The sequence below is a fragment of the Xyrauchen texanus genome, chromosome 7, assembly GCF_025860055.1.
Source record: "Xyrauchen texanus isolate HMW12.3.18 chromosome 7, RBS_HiC_50CHRs, whole genome shotgun sequence".
In the NCBI taxonomy this organism is placed as follows: domain Eukaryota; kingdom Metazoa; phylum Chordata; class Actinopteri; order Cypriniformes; family Catostomidae; genus Xyrauchen; species Xyrauchen texanus.
This window is the reverse complement of record NC_068282.1, coordinates 10,605,025-10,630,401: the sequence shown is the minus strand read 5'-3', so window position 1 is coordinate 10,630,401 and position 25,377 is coordinate 10,605,025. Positions and strand designations below refer to the sequence as shown.

The following is a 25,377-nucleotide window of genomic DNA, read 5'->3' as shown; positions in this document are numbered from 1 at the left end:
CTTTGTAATTATTGGGTATGGAATGTAGATTATTTTGAAAAAAAAGCATAATTTAAAGTAGGGATTTGCTCGAAGGCGAATACCTTATTTGAAATGGTACGGATAATTAATTCAAAATGAATAACAGATTCATCAGAATAATATAAAAAACATTAGATTGATTTATTATACAAGAAGCACAAGGATAAAGCGACATTTTAAATAAAATATTCAAAATTACAACAAATTTATGAATCTGTGCAGCCAATAGCCTATGCCTAAAGTGCAAAATTTATGAATGAAAATGCCCATGATGTGATTTCAGATCTGATGGGTGTGGTCTCGACTGGGAATTGTGCACGTCTGGACATTGTTCAAGTGTAACATTAACTAAGATACAACATCATATACACTTTCCACTTCTTGAAATGTTTATGTTATTGTATCACATGATTCACACGTGATTTCCATGTATTCATATATAGCCTAAATAACTGACCTGAAGTGATGATTTCACATCAGAGCTCATCTATCATCTCTTAACGTTGAACACATGTATGTCCACATCTGCGATTAAAGAAATGATCTGATTAAGACTTTATTCTGCTCCATAAAATTTTGAATGCTCCATAGAGTATTCATCTATTCAGAATATTCCTGCTTAGAAACTGAAACATGCTCCGTTTTGTTTTTTATTCTTTAAACTGTTCTCTTGTTCTTGAGCTCTGGAAAGGCGCTATATAAATTTAACATAATAATTATAATTATAATGATTATTATTATTGTTTAACTAAATAATGGTGCCCTATTGTAAAAAATCCTGTAAATAGATGTACAGGACTTGCACCTGTTTGTAGGCTATATTGATTTATTTTCATTTATTTTAATGTTTGAATTTGTCTATATTATTCACTGCAAAATGTGTGCTTGACTTTTAACATTTTGCTTGACACCTTCTGCCTCCAGAATTGTTGTACATGAAAATTTTGTCTCATGCAGATATTAATATCTGAAATGCCAGGAGAAACCACAGTGAACAACATATTCCACAGATAATCTAGCCTACAAATTCAGCTTCATCTGGTAATTTTTAATTAAATAATTAATAAGTTAGAATAACAACAACAATGATAATGCTAATAATTATAATAATAATGTATTATTATTATTATTAATATGCTATTATTATGAAAATTCATATTTTATTAATATAATCTATAAAATGTAAGAGTAACATTTAAAAATAGGCGTTTCAATTGTTTTTTTGACACAGTTGTGGTTTAAGCCCTGCCCACACCTGGTTCTATCTGAAAACAGAGACAGATACAGATACAGATAATTTTGTCAGATGAACAGATACAGATAATGGCTTCGCTGCACACTCCTAATTTAAAGCATTTTAGCATAAGGCTGCAACATAACAAAAAGTCAAAAAATTAAGGGGTATGAATCCTTTCTGAATGCACTAGATATTGGGTTTGAAACCACAAGGGCTTTAAAACCATACAAAATAAAACAAAAATATTACTTTCTTTTCAGTGTAGGATGCAACATATTAAAGAACTCTAAGTACTAAGATCATTCAACTGTGCTGTATTATACCCCAAATTATTGCTAAGTGCATTAGCATAGTTTTCTCAAGCCTATGCTAATGTATATGCTAATTCTCAAGTCAACATGAAACACATTTTCAGGGTTCTCAGGGTCATGGAATACCTGAAAATATTGTGGAATTAAAAATTTTTAATTTTCAGGCCTGGAAATAAGTCATTGAGTGCCCTTGCGTGTACAACACTACAAATACTTACCGAAATCAGCGTATTAAAAAAAATCAGACCAAAAATGTGTGTAATGTGTAAGAGTGTTTTTGTTCATGTCTTTTATTTTTAAATTAGTTTACCTCCTGTTTCTGGTCATGTGTGTTAGTCATGTGGTTTCCTGTTTCCCTCATGTTTTATGTGTCTTGTTCTTGTTGGTTCTTGGTTTATTAGTGTTGTCTTTTCATTGGTTCATGTTTATTAGTCTTGTTATCTTGTTTATCGGTTCAGTTCTGTCATTGGTCCCTGTGTTATTGGTTCAGTCTTGTCATTAGTTGTTTTGTTATCTGGTTAACCCTAGTCTATGCATATAAGCCCTCATGTTTGCCTTTATCCTTGTTCGTGTATTGTGATTGTATTATACTGTAATGTTGAGTCTTTGTTTTCATTAGTCAAGCTCAGTCAAGTCAAGTCATAGTCTATACCTATTTGGTTCATGTTTAGGTTCTGTTTTGTTTTGTTTTGTTACTTTCAAATTTTTTTGGGTACACTTAGTCAATAAACTGCACTTGGGATCTCATTACATCATTGTCTTCGCTTGCTCCTGTCTGCCTGTCCTGCTCTGCCTGCCCCGACGTTACAGAATACTCGACCAATAAAATGAACCCAGCTGTTAAACTTCTGCATTTATGCCTGGGGAATTGCTCCATTAAGGAATATGTGGAGGAGTTCTTTGACTCCAGCTATCAAGTGGACTTTAATGGTATTGCCCTCAAATATATTTTTCATATGTGCTTAAATGAGCCAGTCTGCTCCAGGATGCCTGGAGATAGAGTCAATTGGACCCTTTCAAAATATATTGACTTTGCCCCGTTAATGAGTGGTTTGGCCCTTACTGTTGGAGTAGCGAATGAGGAACTCTGCACTCCTACACTAGCCACCACATCCAAATCCAGCACGTCGGAGCCAACACCCACAGCTCCGGCCTCTGATCCACTTCCTCCTGAACCCTGGCCAGTGGCCATAGACCAGAACTCTGTTCCCTCTGCCCCAAGGAAACCTCTCATGCCTTCTGATCCTGTCCCTGCTCTGTCGTCACTCCCCAAGCCACCAGATCCTGCTCCCTTTCTGGAGCCACCACCCAAACCGCCGGACCCCGCTCCCTTCTTGGAGCCACTTCTCCGGCCACTGGCTCCACCCTAGTCTCCTGCTCCATGACATGTCTCGCCAGGCCGTGCCTCACCAAGCCCACCGCGGCTCAGCCTTGGTTTCCTGATTCACCCTGGTGTCTGGGTCCTTCGCCGGCTCTGCCCTCTGCTTCTCCATGGCTTCCAGCACCCTCTAGCCCCCCGTGGTCTCTAGCCCCTTCTGGTCCCCTGATTTCCCTGCCACACTGCCCATGTCCACAGTATTGTGATTGTATTATCCTTTAATGTTGTATCATAGTATTTGTTTTCATTAGTAAAGTTCAGTCAAGTCATAGTCTATTCCTGTTTGGTTCATGTTTAGGTTCTGTTTAGTTTCTTTCATTTTTTTTTGGCTATACTTAGTCAGTAAACTGCACTTGGTTTCTCACTACATCATCGTCTTCGCTTGCTCCTGTCCTGCCTGCCCCAATGTTAAACCTTGCAATAAGTTTTGCATTCCTGCGCAATAGTTTTGTGTTCACTTGCAATACATCGCTTGCAATACATGATTCATATGGAGTGGTGGTGGTGTAGTGGCTAAAGTTGGTTCGGCCACCACCATTGTGCCCTTGAGCAAGGCACTTAACTCCAGGTTGTTCCGGGGGGATTGTCCCTGTAATAATTGCACTGTAAGTCGCTTTGGATAAAAGCGTCTGCCAAATGCATAAATTTAAATGTAAAATGCCATTAATAAAGCACATTTTCACAATTAATATATCTTACAGTACGTGGCAATCAGCTAAAACCAATTGACATTTTTAAAAACACGTCCACATGAAAGCCAGTACTAAGGAGGTTTAATATCAAGCAAAAGGTCTTTAATAATATTTGCGATTAAAATTTGTTTAAAAAAAATGTCGTCAGGGTACACGGTTACTTTTCAAATCTTGATCCGACATTGAATGCTCAAGCAGCCTAAAGAACCTAGAAAACTCCTGATGTTGCTATAACAATGCAAAGATCTCTTACCAATTTGCTTGAAGTGAAATTCAGCCCTCTTTTCCTGTTAAATTAATCAATCGCATGATCATGCAGAATGTCTCAGGTTTTTAAATCCATAAGGATATCTTTCTCAATGGTGATGTGGCAGTGACAGCTGACTCGTCAGCAAGATCTCGCCCACTTTGCTTTTAAATTACTTCCATCCCTTTAAGCGTGATTGACTATTAAATTGAACAAGCATTTTGACCACTATGTGGCGCTATCTCCAAACTTCTTAGGTACACTCAGGACATGATGTTGAAGACCTCTTCCAATCTGCATTCAAATAGGACAAAGCATTTAAAATATACATAACTTTTTCATACAATTCAAAATGGTGAAGAGGTTAGATGGCTGATGTTGGGAAAATGTATATAGTTGAAATCCTCATGACCCAAGGTATCTAAAGACATCAAACAAAATCATAGGACTAACTGTTCAAATATTACATTCAGAAATAGCCAATTTTTACATTTCTTGGCCCATAGGTGGTGCTGATTCCAAACTTTGCATGTTACCTCGGATTATGGGCCTGATGAAGCATACCAAATTTATTTTCCATAGGAAAATGTAAAATACATATTCACATCAACCTCTTTAACTTCCCATTGGCATAATTTCTGACCAGTTGAACAAATTTGGCCATCGTTTGGACAAATTGGACAAAATTTGAAGGATATGAAAATTTGAAACTGTAAATGTCACTGTAGTAAAATGCAAAACTATTGTGAGGGCACGCAAAACGAATTGCTATGGAACACAAACTACTGCAAGGGCAGGCAAAACATGTTGCGAGGGAAAGCAAAGCTATTTCAGAATTTTTTTTCCATAATGTCCTCTAAGGGGCTCTGTAAATTTGACATCATCATGACGTTGATTTTAACATCACAAAGTAAACAGTCATGTGCACAACACATTGGATAAAGCCAGTAGAATCTCTGGTAAAGGTGTTTACATACATGACAAAATCAGGGAAATAGGCAAAAATCAGTTTATGCTTAATAAACCGATAAAGAAAAACCATTTAAGACTTTTTCATGACCTTACACATTGTCAATTTATTAAACATAATCGTTGTAAAATCGTGCATGCAAATATGGTCATTAAAATTTTATATTTAAAAAGTGTGTTTTTCTGCATCAGCATTAGCAATAGCTCACCAGCAAGATATTTCTTTTGTGTAGAGGAAAACTTGCTTGCAAGCTTTAGTTATGTCTGATTGGTGAGCAAATCATTCTTTTGATGAAATGAAACAGTTTACAATTCTGTCTGAATGATTATTTAGTGAATTGGTCTGAATCAAAGTGATTTTTAAGAATCCATATACAGTAATCACAAATGTCAAGGAATTTCATTGGTCAAAAGAGGGAACCCTGGATTTTATTTCTGTATGGTTCCATATTTACGAGGAAAACAACATTAAATGGGACAGAGAAGAAAAAAAAAATGAGGGTGGGCCTTGATTGTTTCCATCGAGAGTTGACTGGATCATGAAAAGTGGGTGTTGTACCACAGTACCACAATGGAGCAAGACCTAAATGTGAGTGCATTTGATTGTGGAGGACTACTTCCCTCCTGAAACTTGTATGGCCTAGGTGATGTCAGCCTGAAAGGAAAGACATTTCAGTGATCTAACAAGTTATAAATGAAGCACAATTGTGCACAATAAGACCAGGAACCTGTATTAAGGAATTAAATATGGTCAGTTCTGATTTCTTGTTGACTTTAAAACTGTATGGCTTGGATGTTAGTTACAGTACTGTAACCTCCTCCCACAAATCACCTATTTTTTTTTTTTACTCATAAATAGCCCTGTTCATTGTCTACTCTGCCACAGGCTTTCAGATTATAGCACCTGTGAATTCTGTTCCTAAGTGACCAAAACCCTTCAGCACAGTGTTCTGTAATGACGAGAGGTCCCTCACCTTGTCGCCACTCCATTTATGATGGTTTTAATTCACCGTTTTCTATCTTGGAGCAAAATAGGACTCTTTTCTCTTTGTTAGGGAAAAGGCGGGCTTTGGGATATGCTGTTTGAAGCTTTAACAGCTCTTATCATCCATTTCAACTAGTCTAACCCCTCTGTCTGCCCTTTAATAAATGCCTCTTAATTTGATACTTTGATACATGGGATCATACCACTGTCTTACTTGTTCATTAATAAATAGTGCAAAGGTTTATCTTTTAATATTAATAATGACTTAAAAAAAACTCAATAAAATAATAATTGTTGGATTGGAGACCCATTATGTTCCTTTGTGCTGATTGTAAAATCAAATGTGCTGAACTTGCTCCAGATATACACTACTTATATATATATATATATATATATATATATGGAACACCAAAACATAACTCTAAATTGTGCTTATTAGTCATTTATTTATTTTTATTTGAAAATAATGGTCCTCCCTCTGCTGTTATAACAGCACAAAAGTTGTAATTTGTTACAAACTTGTGACTTATTTTTATTTTGTATGTGTTACTCTTATATAAGTGCTGCCACCAATAAAGTTGGTTCAAATACAATATTAGTAATATAATCAATCAAATCAATATGAATTAATGTATTTATTTGTTTTATTATGGAAATATCCCACACCATTACATTTAATACATGAGGGTACAATTTCTACAAAAATGCACTCTCACAAAACCCTTTCCCTTACTTATTATCTCTGCATCACAGGTTATCTTCTTACATTGTAATGTTGTGTTTATTTTCAGTTGTGGAAAGTAAATGCAGAACATTTTATAGAGCTGTTTATGGTGCCATCTGGGCCAGCAGTATGCATTTGCAGCTCATCCATATGGAACAATATTAGTTTTCAGCTCCTGATCCTCAGCTAACTGTCCATTTTGAAATTGTATTGCTTACATTTTGTTACCAAAAAAGCATTTTCTCACAGCTGAGCCCAAACAAGCTAAGAACTTACATCTAAATTTACTCCATAAATGGTTTAATTAAAATAAACAAAATGCACCTCACAATGAATCTGGCTGTGTTTCTAACTATCAAAAGCATACTCTGATTGGATATAAATAGCCAAGTCAAATTAATTATTGTTATCTTCGTAACAAGTTTCCTGAACATTCACCTTCGTCAGAAAAGAAAATAATCCCTCCCCAAACAACCATTGATTGAGCCAATGCTGCTGTGACAGGCTAGAGCAATGTTTTGATTAAGAGCCACAGTGTGTACACATTTCAGGGAAATTAGCCTACGATAAGTTACTTATAGTTGTCTCTACATATTTGTCAGCAATTTGAGAAGATATTTTGTTAAATTTAAATTAATGATTCACAACATTATAGTAATGATACCTGAATGTGTTTTACATTGTATTCATTTTAAAATGCTGTCTAATGATGACATCTAATAAGTGTTATTAACTATTTTCTCCACAGAAATCAGATACTCCTGGATATTTAATGGCCGCCCCAGTGTGGTCGTTGGAGATAACCGTCGCTTTGTGTCCCAGAGGACTGGAAACTTGTATATTGCTAAGGTGGAGACATCAGATGTGGGCAACTACACATGTGTGGTGAAGAATTTGATGACCAACACAACCGTCTACAGCTCCCCAACTCCTGTTGTGCTACGGCGGGATGGTAAGGGCAATTTACAATAGTAGCCATGAAACTTGGAACCTGGAGGAACCACTAACAGTTATGAATCAGTAGATTTGAGCATGATGGTGTTAGGTTTGCTGCCACACTGAGACATGTGTGTATTCATAGCCTCTGGGCTGTGCTTTACCAACTAAAGTGTGAGAAAGAGAAAATGTGTGTGCTTTGTTTTGAGAAACTAATAGAAGAACTCTTACACACACATTCCCCAAGGGGCTCAACATCACCAGTCATTAGTATCTGTTTAATATTCACTCAAACTAGGTATATGAATTAGGGCAGAGAGGTTTTTAATATTTTGAATTCTATGTGAATATTAAATATATTTTTCTAAAATATTTGGTGCCCAAGTGCATTGCTGAACTTATCACTACTTTATTTATTTAATTATTATTACTTACTTTACCTTGCGTTGATCAGTATTATTTGCCATGCTGCATGTGAATTTTGTTTTGTGCCGTGTTTGTACATATAGGGGAGACTGGGCTAGATCAAAGCTGTCTTATCAGGGCAGGATTTTAAGGGAATTATGTCCTCCAAACTAAAATCCCAATTTCCAATATCATTACATTTTTATAATACTGTAGGTGTTGGGTAAACAAGTAAACATAATAAAACCACAAATAACAACACACAAATTATAATGAAAAGGTTTTTATGTGTTCTAAGAGCAGGGTTATATTTCATACATCAGGGCAGGTTGTCAAATGCATTTTTTACAATTCATGAATTGTATTTCAGCCAAAACAATGGTTTGATGTTGTACTTTTTCTGTGTTTTTGCTATTATATGAATCACTTTTGCTTCATAATGTTTTATTTTTTAAAATAAGCTAAAGTTTTCATTAAATAGCCTAATGGCTTTTTTCAAATGGCAGGTTCCCTATGTGACACAAAAGTGGTAACCTGCAAATGCTAACTCTATTTGTACTTGATCTTAATCATAAAAATGACTTTAATTAATGTAGCTTCATTTGTCAGGTTGAAGTTAGATTAAATGTAACCGAAGCACATTTTTTAGGTTAAACACCCGTTTACAGGGTATACTGTGGCAACATTTTTGCCATTCGGACATGTTGACACAAAAGTTAACTAATTAAATTTAAAAAATTTAAAATTTTGGTTTTGTTTTATGTGTCTTGGGCAACAATGGTGAAAATATGAAATGGCTAATATAAAATTCACTTTGCGTTATTGTGTTTATACAGAAATTGACTTTCAAAAATAATCACTTGAGTAAAAAGTGTGAAAACTACCACCGGTCTCTGCCTATAAATTAAGTTTTAAAATTACTTAATTAAGTTTATGTATCTGTTGGTTTTACTCTAAACAACTTAGACTTGTTTATCCTCATTTTGCCTCATTTTTCAGCTGTGATGGGGGAATATGAGCCCAAGATTGAAGTCCAGTTTGAAAAAAACATCCATGTTGCCAAAGGATCCTCGGTTAGACTGGAGTGCTTCGCATTAGGAAAGTAGGTCTCTTCTTTATAACCATATGGACTTCTTGCCCTCCAGAGGGTTGCCTGACTAACTGGGGATTGCCACACTTAAAACATAGTACATTTTAACAGTTTATTTAAGCGTAATGTCTCAGAAACACACAGGTTCCTTTAAACTTAGAGAAGTTCAATCTCTATCACAGATAGAGAAGAGCATCCATTACTTCTCAAACATCACCAGCATATGTTGTAATATGGAAGCCTGTGCCGGTGATCTTGGTATGGTGGTGTCCCTATCAGGCTTCTCAAAGTAATATCCCAGGTTCAATACTAATTAAGCTCTATCAAAAGCATTTGTGGCATAATGTTGATTACAATAAAATATTATTTTGAAATGTAAAAATTGAGGTTACAGTTATGCACTTAAAGTACAATAGAAGTGAATTGGGCCAATTTATGGAGGGTTTAAAAGCAGAAATGTAAAGCTTTTATTTTATGAAAGCATTCATTCATTTGTTAAAACGTGTGCATTTTTTGAGCTGTACATTTTTTTAAATTAAATGTTATTTGTCATGTTAATGAAGTTATTATGTATTACGTAAAGGTTAGTAAGTTATTTTATAATACTAAGATCATGTTAACACACATATTGTTTACGTTTTGTGGCTATACTTTTAAAATAGTGAGTATTTTAACGTTTATGGGTTGGCCCCATTCACTTCCATTGTAAGTGGAAGTGAATGGGGCCAATAACCTAGATGTTTGCTTTATTTAAAGATAAGGAGGTTGAGTAAAATTTTTGTGGTAATCATTATTATACAACACTGCTATTGATTGAGCTTAACTAGTTTTGAACCCAAAATATACCTTTAGCTAGCTTAACCAGCTTAGCCTTATCAACTTAGCATTGTCAGCCAAATTCATCAAAAAGACCACACTGTTTGACCAACATTTTTTGGAGGTGAATTGGATTTTAATTCATGCTGGTCTGAGCTGGTCTTTTTTAGCAGGGTAAACCTAATCCTAACTCTGACCTAGACCTAAAATCAGAGGCAAGTGATTGTCTAATAAGAATGTTCTTTGAGCCCCTAAACCTAATCCTAAAATCTGATTGGTACATTGGAATGTTGTTTCAGGACCAACAAAGTTGTTAGATCCAGGAGTATGTGTAGAACATTTGGTGAATCACATTAAACCTACATTATTTCGTTATGGTCTGATGCTAGTATTACTTCTTCTCTTGACTTTTCTCAGTCCAGTGCCTTCTATATCCTGGAAGAGGGAAGACAGAAGCCCTTTCCCTGGAAAAATGAAGATAAATCATTCCAATGGGGTCCTGGAGATCCCATATTTTCGTCCAGAGGATGCTGGACTTTACGAGTGCGTGGCCGAAAACTCCAAAGGACGTAGTGTTGCAAAAGGACGTCTTGTATTTCAAAGTAAGTGGCAGTTATTTCAAAATACAGAGTGGGTAATATTTTTGCTATTTTGATTTGCAATATTTAACAGTTACTGTATGTTCAATATTTGTGTGCAACATATTTTTCGAAGTGTTAAAAGATTTGTATTATATCACCCATCCATGCTGCATTTTGTAGGCCGTCACCTTTACTGCAGGATAATCAATAAGATAAATTTACATTTTTAATGAGTCAGATAACAGATCACACTGCAACCTTGTGGTAAATAATAAATAATGAAAGAATGGATTTTGTTGTCAAGGCAAGACTAATTAGATTGGCAACAACAGGAGTTGTTGAGTCTTCACAAAAAACCCATAAATCAGACACTGCAAGGGGGCCCTGTAAAACAGAGAATCATATAGAATTAATGTGTACCGAGTAACCTCATTTTTTGGTGGTTTATAAAACACAGTACTTACATCATTTTTGCAATGCATTGCAAGAGAGAACGTGATGGAGAGAGAGACAGAGAGAGAGACTTTCTGTTTAGACAGTATTCAGATCATTACTTTTTACTTTCTATTAGTATGTTGCTGTTTTCACAGATGTCGAACACCTGCAATGGTTGCAGACTCTGTTTGATACAAACATGGCTATTGAGGCTGATCTTCAGTGGGAGTGCAAAGCTAATGGAAAACCTCAACCTGTTTACAGATGGCTTAAGAATGGACAGCCTGTGATCCCTGAGGTGATAAGACAAACTTAGAAAACTATCCCACAGGATATTGTGCTTTATTAATTAAATACTGAGACACGTCAACATTTCACTTTGAAAATTATGTAGATTTTTTGTGGTGTGTATTTGCTTTTTAGATCTTTATATGGTGAATACAGTTAAAGTGGGACAACTGGTAAAGTGGAACCCATAAGTAAGAAAATAGCAAATAATATCTCAGTGTTATACAGTGTGTGTTATACATTATACATATATATATATATATATATATATATATATATATATATATATATATATATATATATATATATATAAAAACATGTTTCTCCTTTAGAGTTTCAGAAGAATTCTCAACAATGTCACATACTGTATTCAGATTTGACAACATATCAAAGTCTGCAGGTATGGTATGCTGTCCACACATATTTGCATTTCTCTAAAGGAATTTTCTTCTACATATGAGAAAAGGTTGATACTTAACTGGCACATAACTGAGAGTTCACCCAAAAATGAAAATTCTAATTTACGCACCCTCATGCCATCTAATGTGTAAATATACACATAATGATAGATTTTATGCTTAGTGTCCCCAGAGGAAAACTGTATTTCTCAGAGGATGCTCTTTCAAAGTTTAGTTAAACCTTAAAGGTTTAGTTCACCCAAAAATGAAAATTTTCTCATCATTAATCTAAGAAATGTATGTCTGTCTTTCTACTGCAGAACACAAAGAGTTTTTGAAGAATATCTCTGCTCTGTAGGTCCATACAATGTAAGTTAATGGTGATCAGGCCTTTAAAGCTCAAAAAAACAGATACAGTCAGCAGAAACATAATCCATTAGACTTCAGTTGTTTAATCAGAAGGTTGTCTTTGAAGTGATCCAGTTGGTTTTGGATGATAACTAACCAAAATGTATCCTTTTTCACTGTACATCTTGACAGCAGTCCCCTTGGCGATCATGATTGCAAGCTCGATTACACTTCCTATAGCACCATCTAGCGCTCTGTGCATGTGCCAAGCACTAGGAAGATAATCAACCTTGAACCCTGATCATGCCTAGAGACTGCAATGGCAAGTTGTACAGTGAAAAAGGATACATTTTTGTTTGTTCTCATCCAAAACCATCTGGATCAATTCAGAACACATTGGTTAAACCACTGGAGTCTGATGAATTATGTTTCTGCTGACTTTATCTGCTTTTTGGAGCTTCAAAGGCCTGCTCACCATTCAATTGCAATGGACTTACAGAGTTGAGGTATTCTTCTAAAAATCATCTCTTGTGTTCTGAAGTGCAGAAGATAGAAAATATATATATTTCTTAGATGGCATGAGGGTAAGTTAATGATAAGAGAATTAAACATTTTTGGTGAACTAAACCTTTAAGGTTCAACTGAACTTTGAAAGAGGATCCTCTGAGAAACAGTTTTCTTTTGGGGACACTAAGCTTAAAATCTATCAGTATGTGTATATTTTTACATGACATAAAATCAGCCTAAACCCATATCGGATGGATGACATTGATGTAGCCATTTAGATCATATTTTAAAAATAATGCCAATGTCAAATGATCAGAAAGTGTCCCACTTTACCTGTATTCATCAAAATGCCAAATAATGAAATGACCAACTCTTGAAGTTTTATTCTATAGGCGATACTAATTGGTAAAACTGAAGTGTAATCTCTAGTTTTGTTTATGCTCAGGACAGAATTCGTGTTGATGGTGGCAGGTTAACCATCTCCAACATAAACCTGATAGACTCTGGCATGTATCAGTGTGTGGCAGAGAATGAGAATGGAGTCATATATGCCAGTTCAGAGCTCAAAGTTGAGGGTAATTATCTTTCCATGTCACCAAAGATAATTGAGACACATCTTTATAGTCATAATATCATGAGAAACCAAATTGTACATGATCTTTTTTTAATATAAGTGCTCATTGTACAATGAAAACAATCAAACTCAAATGTTCCTTCCAAGTCCAAAAAACGAATACAAATTTGATGCAAAAACAGTTATATTCCAAAATATATTCCACTTTCTGATGTTGACTACATGAATGCACAACTAAATTTCCCCACTGACTGTGCAGAAACACCGCCCATCCTGTAAAATGTGGTAAAATGTTTTGCTGTTCTTGACTATGTGTAGCACCTGCAACTCATACATATAATTCTAAAGGATCTCAGTGTTATAAACATGCCACAGATGTATATTTTTAACAAGGAGCCTGATCCTTTCAGTCCAACAGTAACAGATTATGTGGAACTTTTTTGTGCAGTTTGTTTTTGAATGTTTGAATGATAGATTATGGCAATTTATATTGTAGCTTGTGAAGAGGGCCATTTAATTGCAAGGTCAAAGAGAGTGTGGAAAGTGGTGTTGCAAAAGCAAAATGATAACACTTGACATGCAAAGTGGACAGCAAGAAAAAAAAAATGCTAAAAATGTTTGATATGACCCCTTTAAGTTCCTTACCTAGTGTACTTACTAGTATATTTCATAGTGAAAAATGTACGCTAAAATCAAATCCCTGAGCCAGACAGATATGAATCTCTTTGGATTAAAACCATGTCTCGTCTGTCAGCCTCTCCTCCAGACTTCTCCAAAAACCCATTGAGGAAGACCACGCTGATCCAAAGAGGCGGGGAGGCTATCATCGAATGCCGGCCACACGCATCCCCCAGAGCATCTTACTTTTGGAGGAAAGGCAACGAGTTTGTGAAAGACAGCAAGAGGTATGGGTCAGCAGATCAGTCATTAATGAAAGGTGCAAAATGAGCTTCTCGCTGCCATCCCCTGGGCCTCAAGCTTTTGTTTGCACTGCAGGTGCGCAGGTACTGCAGCAATGCCTCCTATACGCTACGTGCACACAGCAGCAAAATACAGTTGTCAGTCCTGGTTTAAAGTGCTAAATAAGGTTACATTCACACACAGTTTGATTTTAAACTTAATTGACAACGACAGTCTATAACCAAACGGATTCCTTTTTATTTTTAAGACTCACACCCACATTAAAATTGTGTTTGGTTAACCTGTGCTATGTGAACGAAACCACACTGGGTAGCGTTTCCCAAAAGCATCGCAAGCTTAATTTGATCGTAGAGACCATTGGCGCCAGAGAGTGTAGTTCTAACATTATACAGTTATGTGCGTTGGGTTTTTGGTAACTCGATGAGACATGGCTGTTTTCATGGCTGTTGCAAGAAAAGGGGCTTGACTTTGGTTATTTGTTCATAGAGACAATATATAAAGCCAATCCACCTTTGCATGAACAGGACAATTTTAAACATTTAATGAATATAAATCATGCACAAAAAACTACACTAATCTGTTTTAGTTTTAAAAAATCATTAATTTAAAACAAGATTTTTCCAAAGTAATCAGTACTATAAAGCATTTTTGAAAGTAAAAAGGAAAACAATGTTCCATTGTGGACAAAAGCCTTAGATGTGGCAAAATCAAAAATTTCAAAACTCACTTTGAAATGAAAACGTGGCCTATGCGAAAGTATGAAACTCTGCTTTGTGTATGTTTGAATCACAATTGCTAGTTTCCTATTTGTTCTCCCTCAGCATCATTATTTGCAAAGCACATTCCATAATTTCATAAAATAATTTCTGTATTATTATTCCAACATAATTTCTAACATAGTTTTCCTCTTTTTGTCCATACTGAGCACAAGTTCAAGCACAGATGTTGCACATTCAAAACCAACAGCATCCTTCCTGATGGCACTTTTCACACAAGAGTGAGTGCCTACTAATTAAAATACCCCTGGTTCTACCACAGTCCTGTGGGCTTTCTATGGGACAGAATCACTCTAGCATGGCCATGTCAGAACTGGTGGCAGGAGGGAAGAGTGTATGATCTCCAGTAATGGATAGGGATGGAGCAGTAACCAATGGGAGCTCGCTCTGTGCACTGTGGTGCATCTGGACCTGAGAGAGAACACACATGTCATGACTCACTGATGCTGCTCGGGGTCTCTGCAGAAAGATGTGATTATTGGATGAGGGAGAGGGGGAGCAAGGGAGAGTGGGGTGTAAGTTAGACTGAATGGGCTTGCTGAGGGAATGGAAGTGAGACCAGAGGTGCAAGACTGTGTATCTGATACTGTCTTTGAAGCTATGTTTGGATTTTCTTACTGAGTACTGCATAAGTCCACTGCCTACTATTTTTGAAAATAGTATTTGAAGTAGTTTTCAATCTGCAACAATGTACAGTATGTTTAAAAATTTGTATGCTACATAATAGTCACATGACCTCACTACCTTGCATATTTAATTGCTATTGGCATCCAGTTATCTTCTTGATGATAAACATTGTTATTTTTTATGAACAAATGTGTAATTTTTGAAAGTCCACTCAAGAGATTGATATTATGTTTAGTTCATTCACCACTGGAAATGAAGTTGGAAAGTCAATTCGAACGCATTGCAGTGTGGGATACAGTACAGTTGTGTTCGGAATGGAATACTAGAATACTGCTTGCTTTATATTACATACTATATACTGCATACTTGTGCACTTCTTTATGGTGCTAACTGTCGCAATAATTTGCTACAGTTCATTGTTTTCACATGACCTCGCAAACCTCAATGTTTATTTCAGCGAGCGACATCCAGTTATCATATAAAAAACATGGTTATTTTGCGTGGTAAATCCAGTTTTGTGTAATCTTTATTTGTATTGTTATTTTTTTGTACTTTTGCCTGTCAATTGAAATGCTGCATCAACAAGGAGATGCTAAAATAAAGCAATAAACTATATGAGGCAATGCGTTATAGTGATTTAACATGGGTAACTCTTTTTACAATAGTAAAATAACTGCTTAAATAAAGCTGCCGTAACACAAATTTGATAAAAGACACCAATGTCCAAATAAGTATGCACATTAATAAGTTATAATAATCATAATAAACAATTATTTCATCAAGTAATATAGTAATAATAATTATTACTAAATGAAGGATGTTTACAATTGGCAAGCAACATAGCAATTTGGCACATTAATATCTAACAACATTTGAACACAATCTAATGTCTAATCAGACATTATCTTATCAGAATTAAAAGTTTTAATTATCTGACAAACATAGTTTTATAAACTGAAGGTCAAGTTGAATGCATTGAAATACCGGATATGGTATTCCATGCAGTTTGCATTTTTGTATACTGCAAATTTTGGCAAAATTACTAAATCATCTAAGTAATCCATGCACACCATACACAAAATTTACATAGAGTGCAAACTGCAAACATAGCATGAAAGTATGTCATTTCAAACATATCTTAACATACATCAAGATCAGTCAACAGAAACATTTAATTTGTTCTAGTATGTGCGAACGTCTCCATGTCATATGTTGCCTTTCTAATCTCACAGTACTGAGTTCATATAAATTCAAGATGCATTGCAACTTTTCTGTGCAAGTCATTCTGTGACTCTCTGGATGTGCCCCAACATGTAAGGATAAGCATCGATTAGTCATCATATTCCACTGGGCGGTCAGGAAAGGAAGGATCAGAGACTGATTACAAAGCCATCATGTCTTGACGCACGTATAAATGTGGCTCTGTGTGGTCAGAACTTGCGTTCTGTAAGCAGATAGTTCTTGCTTTTTTTTTGCTACTACTTCTGCAGCTCATTGCCCACAGATCATCTGGGCAGCATGCTTCTATTGCTCAGCATTTGAGATTTTTTGTAATAAATCAGAGTAAAGCTCTTGGCATGAGGCATGTTCTCTGAGCCATAGTGAATACATATTTATTTTAAATAGTCAAGCTGAATTTTTTTTTATTTCTGGGCTGCCAGGCCTGCTGCGTTCATGTTTGATTTGTTCTGAGAGAAGGTCACAGCATAACCGGGGATCTCAGTGTAACATATTTGCGTTGCTATATTTATTTATCTATTGCTTCGTCCATTCCTTTCCCTGTTATTAAAAACTAAGCTGCATTAGCTGCTGTTGTACATAAAGGTAGACAGTGCACTTCTGAGAATTCTTAAAGTCAACCGCTTTAAGTGTTACAGGCCTCCAGTTTTGCTAAATATACATTAGTTGTAAAGCACAGAATAAATCATAACTATTTCTTTTTTTATATTTTCTGACGAAAATGTGGGTGGTGCTTGCTTGATTAAAAATCTACACAATGAGAGGGTTTTGTGAGTGGTTGCCAGGACTTTGCTATGTAGTTGTGAAGGTGTCCTGAGTGAGTTTTATCACATTGATAACCAGTTACCAGAGTGTTCTAGGTGGTTGCTAAGCCATTGCTAGGGTGTTCGTGGTGGTTTAATGGCCCTTTCACACCAGATGTGCAATGAGAATGCAAGTGTCTTAAGACTTAATTCTTTTTAACATGACACAGCATCTTAAAAATGTGGTGGCCCTGTGCAGATGCTGAAAAAACAGTGAGATTAAGATTCAACTTTATTGTCATTGTGCAGATTACAAGTACAGAGCCAATGAAATGCAGTTGTTTTCGCATATCCCAACTAAGCTGGGGTCAGAGAATGATCAAAGAATTATGTCTAGCACGTTTACGTAATAAAATCATTGAAAAACAGCTGACATATGCAAATAGCTGTTTTTTGTGCTGTTGCAACTCTACTGCATTGACAGATCATACTTACTCCTAGTTAATATTTCAGTCAGACACTATCAACATCTCCTCACATGTCCCTTCAATAATCCAGACAACTTTCTACAAGAGCGCCAGCTCCACAATCACATCTGCTCTCGTTGCCTTTTTGGAAACTGCTTTTAATGTGTTGATAACATCCTGCACATGGTGGATAATGATAAGGCACCAGGTAAACATTTAAGCCTAAATGAGTCAGCCCCATTTAAAATGGTCCTCTACCACACCCCATCTCTCTCTCTCTCTCTCTCGCTCTCTCTCTCTAAGTTAAATTAGCTTTATTGGCATGACTGCATACAATGTACAATGTTGCCAAGCATTCTGTAATAGTAATCCATCCATCCATCTATCGTCAACCGCTTATCCTGTGTACAGGGTCGCGGGGGGCTGGAGCCTATCCCAGCTAACATTGGGCGAAAGGCGGGGGACACCCTGGACAGGTCGCCAATCCATCGCAGGGCCACCTGTAATAGTAATAATACAAATAAATAAATAAATCATAAAAACGTGTATTATATACTTAAAACAACATACAGGTAAGTACACAAATTATAAAGAGCAGTAACTACAGAGAACAATGAGTTACAGACAACTTAACGTCACGGTTACTAACGTAACCTCCGTTTCCTGATAGAGGGAACGAGACGTTGTGTCGATGAGTTAAATAATTATGGGGTTGCTCCTGCGGAGCCCAGACATCTCTGATCTTGAGAAAAGGCCAATGGAAATTGGCGTGTGGAATTTGCATGCCACTCCCCCGGAAATATGGGTATAAAAGGAGTGATGCTGCAAACACACATCGGGTATCGCACTGAGGAGCCGAGCCAAAGACCTGGCTATTTCAGCGGTTGGTTCAGTGTTGTGGCAGGAGGGACACAACGTCTCATTCCCTCCATCAGGGAATGGAGGTTACGTCAGTAACCGAGACGTTTCTATCTGTCACTCACTCGACGTTGTGTCGATGAGTTGACACTAGTGTTCCCAATGGAAAATGCCACAAGAGCTGAACCGAGTTACGGTTAGACAGGCAGACCTCTGTGTGCCTCATAGCCAGCGCAGCAAGCCGTCACAAAACTACCCCAACACACTGGCAGGCATGAAGCGGTCCCCTGCACCTTGGGGAACGGCTAACTGCTCAGAAGTATAAGGACTGGCTGGCCAGCCATGGCCTCCTCTCTATTGTTCTCCCCAAAAAAAGGAACTAAATTGTTCGGCTGGGGGCCAAATATATGGTCCAAGCTGGGGGGTGTCCCTCCAAAGAGGAGGACACTGTGGAGACCACACCAGGCTCCGAGGGGGGGGGTTAGGTGGAATACAACACATGGTCTTACCGGTTAGGAGCGAAAGCACATCGTGCTGAGCAGCGTCGTGGTAGATCCTACCCAAGGGGGGAGTAGTTACTACAAACACGGCAACCAAGGACAGAGGGCCCTCTGCCTAAGGAAGACTCTGTTTACTGGCAGGGAAACCATTTTGCGGAATATGCATCACACAGGGTTGCCTAGGGGGACAACCAGCACATGTGGAGCACCTACCTCAGTACGGGGGCCTGTGTGACGCCTGTACTGGTGCAGCAGCGAGCCTCTCCAAAGACTCGACGACCACTAGGCTAGGGAGGTAGAATGGTTCACACTTCTTGTGAACGCAACTGGGCAAAGAGTGCACGTCTTCACCTCAAGGGAGGGGAAAGGCAATATGCATAAGAGGGACACCCGGCCACCTGACCCGAACATACCTGTTTTTGTCACCTGATATCACACAGGATGAAACTGGCTTAACCCTGAGGTTATAGAACCTTAGAAAGGTGTTAGGTTGTTGCCCAGCCCTCGGCTCTACATATGTCATCTAGAGAGGCACCATGAGACAACGTCCAAGAACACCCCTAGTAGAATGGGCTCGTAAGCCAGCAGGGAGCGGCACGTGCTGGGCGTGGTATGCCATGGTGATGGCATCGACGACGCAGTGGGCGATCCTCTGTTTGGAGACAGTGCTTCCCTTACGCTTTCCACTGAGCAGACAAAGAGCTGCTCGGAGCTAAAACTCTGAGCAGCTCTAAAATTTTAAGAGCAAATTGAATAATTTGAGAATGGCCTCATTCAGTTTCGGGCTGCCATGTTTCAACATCTCGTTGCATATTCTATCTGAGCAGCAAGATTTTTTATTTTTGACTTATTTAAATTGTTCCATAATCCCAGAATACATTTTGAATAACTGCTTACTCAATATTGTTGAGCTTTGTTGTGGTGAAGAAAAACACGTATCATGTTCTCAACCTGAGTGCTGTAGTGTTCAGCTTCCTACTGGGCTCGACTTTCTTTTATCCAGAAGAATCTGGTTTGGAGGGGATATAGTTTAGACTTCTGATTTGAAGTAGATCCTGATTAGAAGTAGTAGTAGAAGACTGGCTGATATCTTCAGACTAATGACAGTGTGCCAGTGGTCTGAGAATGGTAGCCGTTGTATCACTTTAAAGTAATTTATCTTGTTTTGGCCTTGATCTGTGATGGCGTATCCACTTTGCTGCTGCCTAGAGAAGAGCAGTAGGTAAATCGACCCAGAGAATCGCCCTTTGTTTTGCTGTTAACTATATAGAGACCATACGTTTACAGAGCTGCAGAATTTGCTTTCCATTTTTGTTTATCATGTTATCATAACTCAAATGTGGTTTAGTAGGAAATGTGTTAATAAATGGTTAAAAAGTATCTGTAGTTTGAAGGAGTGTAAGTTTTAGACACTAATTGACTTCATGTCTCAAGTAATATTATGATATCTGAACTATATACAATATTTACAAAATCAGGGTTCTTGCTTTTTTCTCCCAAGTCAGTATAAAACATACCCTGGATGTTATAGTATATGAATTTAAGTGGTTTTACTAAAAATAAGAATGTATGATTCCTGACCTAATCATGTTATGAAATATCAACCTTGCTGAAGTCGCTTGTGTCTGCAATACCTCTTCCTGTCACAACAGCAGCGTAGCTGTCTATCTGTATGCTGGGATGCTGTCTTACCTTCTCCTTACGTTCAAGGGGTGTGTTATGGGGGCTTTTCAGTTTGACTTCCTGGATTGTTTTAGAAAATATTGTCATGGTGCTGAGGTAATTTGTCCCAGTGTGCAGTATAATGTGTGAGGGTGCGCCCAATTTACCTTCTCTCAGAAGCTTTAAAGCAGGATGTAACTATACGTGTCTATTTGACACTTTATTTTCTTCTCAAAAACTTGCATCCGTTTTGCGTCAATAAACTTAAAGTATACGAGATGCCAGTGCTTACCGAACCGTGGGTGGCGACCCATTTTTACAGAGAACTGTTAAACCCCTAATATATATATACAGTATATATATATATATATATATATATATATATATATATATATATATATATATATATATATATATATATATATATAAAGAAGGCAAATTGGTACTTTAATTAGCCAAAGTGCCATTCAACTGATCATTAAATATAGTCAGGACATTACTGATGTAAAACATTAGCACCATCACTATTTGAAAAAAGTCATTTTTGATCAAATCTAGAAAGGCCCCATATCCAGCAGCCATCACTCCAACACCTTGAGTCATCATGCTAAATTGCTAATTTGGTAATAGAAAATCACTTGCAATTATATCAAACACAGTTGAAAGCTATTTGTTTTATTAAATGAAGCTTAACATTGTCTTTGTGTTTGTTTTTGAGTTGCCACAGTATGCAATATACTGGCATGTCTTAAGGTCAATATTAGCCCAATAATGGCAAAAAAGAAACAGCTTTCTCAAGAAACTCATCAGTCAATCATTGTTTTGAGGAATTAAGTGTCATGTCTTATCTTGGTATGTCTCACTTCTGTTCTTTCCCTCTACTCTGCCGCCCTCTGTTGATCGTTATATGTTACCTTCCCTGTCCTTCCCTCCTCTTTCAGCTGTTTCTCATCTCCCCTGTATTCCTCGTTAATCCTCTTCCCACCTGTTCCCTCTCTCCTCTGATTAAGCTCTCTATTTCTCCCCTTGCTCTCACTGCATTCTTTGTCGGATTCTCACTAAGTGTTACTCTCCGCTTACCCTGTCTGTTGCCCATGGACTTGCTCGGGATCTAAGGAAGCACTTGTTTTGTTCAGTTTTTTATTGCCCTCTCTGCGGGCTGTTTGTTTGTATTCCTCTCAAGGAGAAGACTTTGTGTTTGACATTATTCCCTGAGCTTCATTAAAAGACTCTGTTTTGCTACATCGCTTTTGGGTCCTCACTTACCATCATAACAGAAGAATCCGACCAAGATGGACCCAGCGACACCGGTCTCACTCCTGTCAGCCGTCAAGTACCAGGGAGCAATGTTGGGCAGACATGAGGCAGAGCTGTCTGCAGCACGACACGCCATTGAGGGCCTGGCTGCTCAAGTCTCCAAACTTTCGAGGCAGATTCTTCTCCTTCGCCCCAAGCCACCAGTCACCTCCAGGGCTCCCGAGCCTCCAGAGCCCAGGATTAATAACCCGCCGTGCTACACTGGTGAGCCCTCTGAATGCCGTGCTTTTCTCACCCAGTGTGACGTTGTTTTTTCTCTCCAGCCCACTACTTATGCCCAGAGCAGAGTCCGTATCGCCTACGTTGTTTCTCTCCTTTCTGGACAGGCTCGAGAGTGGGGAACGACCATCTGGGAGGCGGAGGCTGAATGTACTAACTGTTATCAGGATTTCAAGGAGGAGATGATACGGGTATTTGACCGCTCTGTTTTTGGTGAAGAGGCATCCCGGGTCTTATCGTCTTTGCGTCAGGGTAAGCGGTCTGTTACTAACTACTCCATTGAGTTCCATACTCTCGCAGCCTCCTGTGACTGGAACGAGCCGGCGCTGCTCGCCCGTTTTTTGGATGGTCTCTGCACGGAGATTCAGGAGGAGATTCTTTCCCGAGAGGTTCCCTCCCTCATGGATGCCTTGATCGAGCTTGCTATTCGCCTAGAGAGACGTTTTGATCGCCGTCGCCGAGCTCGCGACCAGGAGTCCACATTTTCCTTTGCTCCCTCTCTGCAGCACTACCACCCTCCGCCACCACCTTGGTTCCTGAGCCCATGCAACTGGGGGGCATCCGCATTTCGGCTAAGGAAGAGGAGCGGAGAATCACCCACCGTCTTTGCCTCTACTGCGGTTCTGCCTCACACTTCGTGACCTCCTGCCCGGTAAGAGGCCAGTGCTCGCCAGTAAGAGGAGAGCTACTGGTGAGCGCTACTACTCTGGTCTCTCCTTCGAGGTCTTGCACCACTCTTCCTGTCCATCTTCGCTGGACTGGCTCTGCTGCCACCTGCAGGGCGTTGATTGATTCTGGCACGGAGGGCTGTTTCATGGACGACACCTGGGCTCGGGAACATGGTATCCCCCTCATGGACTTATGTAAGCCCACGGCCCTGTTTGCCTTCGACGGCAGTTCCCTTCCCAAGATTCAGCGTGAGACATTACCTTTGACCCTCACTGTCTCCGGTAATCACAGCGAGACCATTTCTTTTTTTATTTTTCAGTCCCCTTTCGCCCCTATTGTTTTAGGCCATCCCTGGTTAGTTCAACATAATCCCTCTATTAATTGGGCTAAGAATACTATCCTTTCGTGGAATGTCTCTTGTCATGTTAAATGTTTAATGTCTGCTGTTCCCCCTGTATCCTCTGTCTCTGTTTTTCAGGAGGAGCCTGGTGATTTGTCGGGGGTACCGGAGGAGTATCACGATCTGCGGACGGTGTTCTGTCATTCCCGGGCCACTTCCCTCCCCCCCATCGTTCTTATGATTGTAGTATTGAAATTCGCCCGGGAACCACTCCCCCCCGGGGAAGACTTTACTCGTTGTCGGCTCCCGAACGTCAGGCTCTCGAGGATTATTTATCCGTAGCTCTCGATGCCGGTACTATTGTCCCCTCCTCTTCTCCCGCCGGGGCAGGGTTTTTTTTGTTCAGAAGAAGGACGGTTCCTTGCGCCCCTGCATTGATTATCAAGGGTTGAATGACATAACAGTTAAGAATCGTTACCCGCTCCCTCTTATGTCATCAGCTTTCGAGATCTTGCACGGAGCTAAGTTTTTCACCAAATTGGATCTGCGTAACGCTTACCATCTCGTTCGCATTAGGGAGGGGGACGAGTGGAAGACAGCGTTTAACACTCCGTTAGGGCACTTTGAATATCGGGTTCTTCCGTTCGGCCTCGTTAACGCCCCTGCCGTTTTTCAGGCACTAATTAATGACGTCCTGAGAGACATGCTAAAGATCTTTGTTTTCGTTTATCTCGACGACATCCTGATTTTCTCTCCGTCTCTCCAAATTCATGTCCAGCATGTGCGTCGCGTCCTCCAGCGCCTATTAGAGAACCGTCTTTACGTGAAGGCTGAGAAATGCACTTTCCATGCCGCCTCCGTTAGTTTTCTCGGCTCTGTCATTTCTGCAGAGGGTATTAGAATGGATTCTGCAAAGGTCCAAGCTGTTTTAGACTGGCCCGTACCTAAGTCGCGCGTCGAGCTGCAGCGCTTTCTCGGTTTCGCCAATTTTTATCGACGCTTCATCCGTAATTTCAGTCAGGTGGCCGCCCCCCTGACTGCCCTTACGTCTGTCAAATCGTGCTTTAGATGGTCCGTTTCCGCCCAGGGGGCTTTTGATCTCCTCTAGAACCACTTTACGTCCCCACCCATCCTTGTTACACCTGATTTGTCCAAACAGTTCGTGGTTGAGGTTGACGCGTCAGAGGTGGGCGTGGGAGCCATCCTTTCCCAACGCTCTTCCTCGGACAACAAGGTCCATCCGTGCGCGTACTTTTCTCATCGCCTGTCGCCGTCTGAACGTAACTACGACGTGGGTAACCGCGAGCTGCTCGCCATCCGCCTAGCTCTAGGCGAATGGCGACAGTGGTTGGAGGGGGCGACCGTTCCTTTTGTCGTTTGGACTGACCATCGGAACCTAGAGTACATTCGTTCTGCCAAACGACTCAATGCGCGCCAGGCTCGTTGGGCTCTGTTTTTCGCCCGATTTGATTTCATTATTTCCTACCGCCCTGGTTCCAAGAACACCAAGCCCGATGCCTTGTCACGTCTCTATTCCCCCGAAGTCCCCACGGACCCCGAGGGGATTCTCCCTACGGCCCGTATCGTTGGGTCAACTGTCTGGGGAATAGAGAGGCAGGTTAAACGAGCGCTCGCTCTCACTCCCTCGCCGCGCACCTGTCCTAGACACCTCCTCTTCGTTCCCGCCCCTACCCGCCTGGCCGTTCTTCAGTGGGCTCACTTTCGGCCAAGTTGGCTGGTCACCCGGCGTTCGAGGCACGCTCGCTTCCATTCGCCAGCGTTTTTGGTGGCCCACTCGGGAATGTGACACGCTTCGTTTCGTGGCGGCTTGTTCCGTTTGCGCGCAGACCAAGTCAGGGAACTCTTCTCCGGCCGGACTTCTCAGACCACTTCCCATCCCCTCTCGACTGTGGTCACACATCGCCTTAGATTTCATCACCGGACTCCCTGCGTCGGCGGGCAACACAGTCATTCTCACTGTCATCGATCGATTTTCTAAGGCGGACCATTTTATCCCCCTCACTAAGCTCCCCTCCGCCAGAGAGACGGCGCAAATAATCATCGAAATTATTTTCAGAATTCATGGCCTCCCCTCTG

General features: G+C 39.4%; 1 protein-coding gene across 1 annotated transcript in view; it reads left to right on the top strand.

Annotated features, from left to right (window-relative positions):
- LOC127646528 (contactin-4-like) overlaps nucleotides 1-25,377 on the top strand; it is a 157,749-nt gene that overhangs the window by 102,422 nt on the left and 29,950 nt on the right. Inside the window, exons 6-11 of the mRNA XM_052130275.1 lie at nucleotides 7,313-7,516; nucleotides 8,905-9,007; nucleotides 10,229-10,413; nucleotides 10,983-11,125; nucleotides 12,814-12,943; nucleotides 13,697-13,847. Coding sequence (XP_051986235.1) covers nucleotides 7,313-7,516; nucleotides 8,905-9,007; nucleotides 10,229-10,413; nucleotides 10,983-11,125; nucleotides 12,814-12,943; nucleotides 13,697-13,847 — 916 coding nt within the window. The remainder of the gene's footprint in view (nucleotides 1-7,312; nucleotides 7,517-8,904; nucleotides 9,008-10,228; nucleotides 10,414-10,982; nucleotides 11,126-12,813; nucleotides 12,944-13,696; nucleotides 13,848-25,377) is intronic.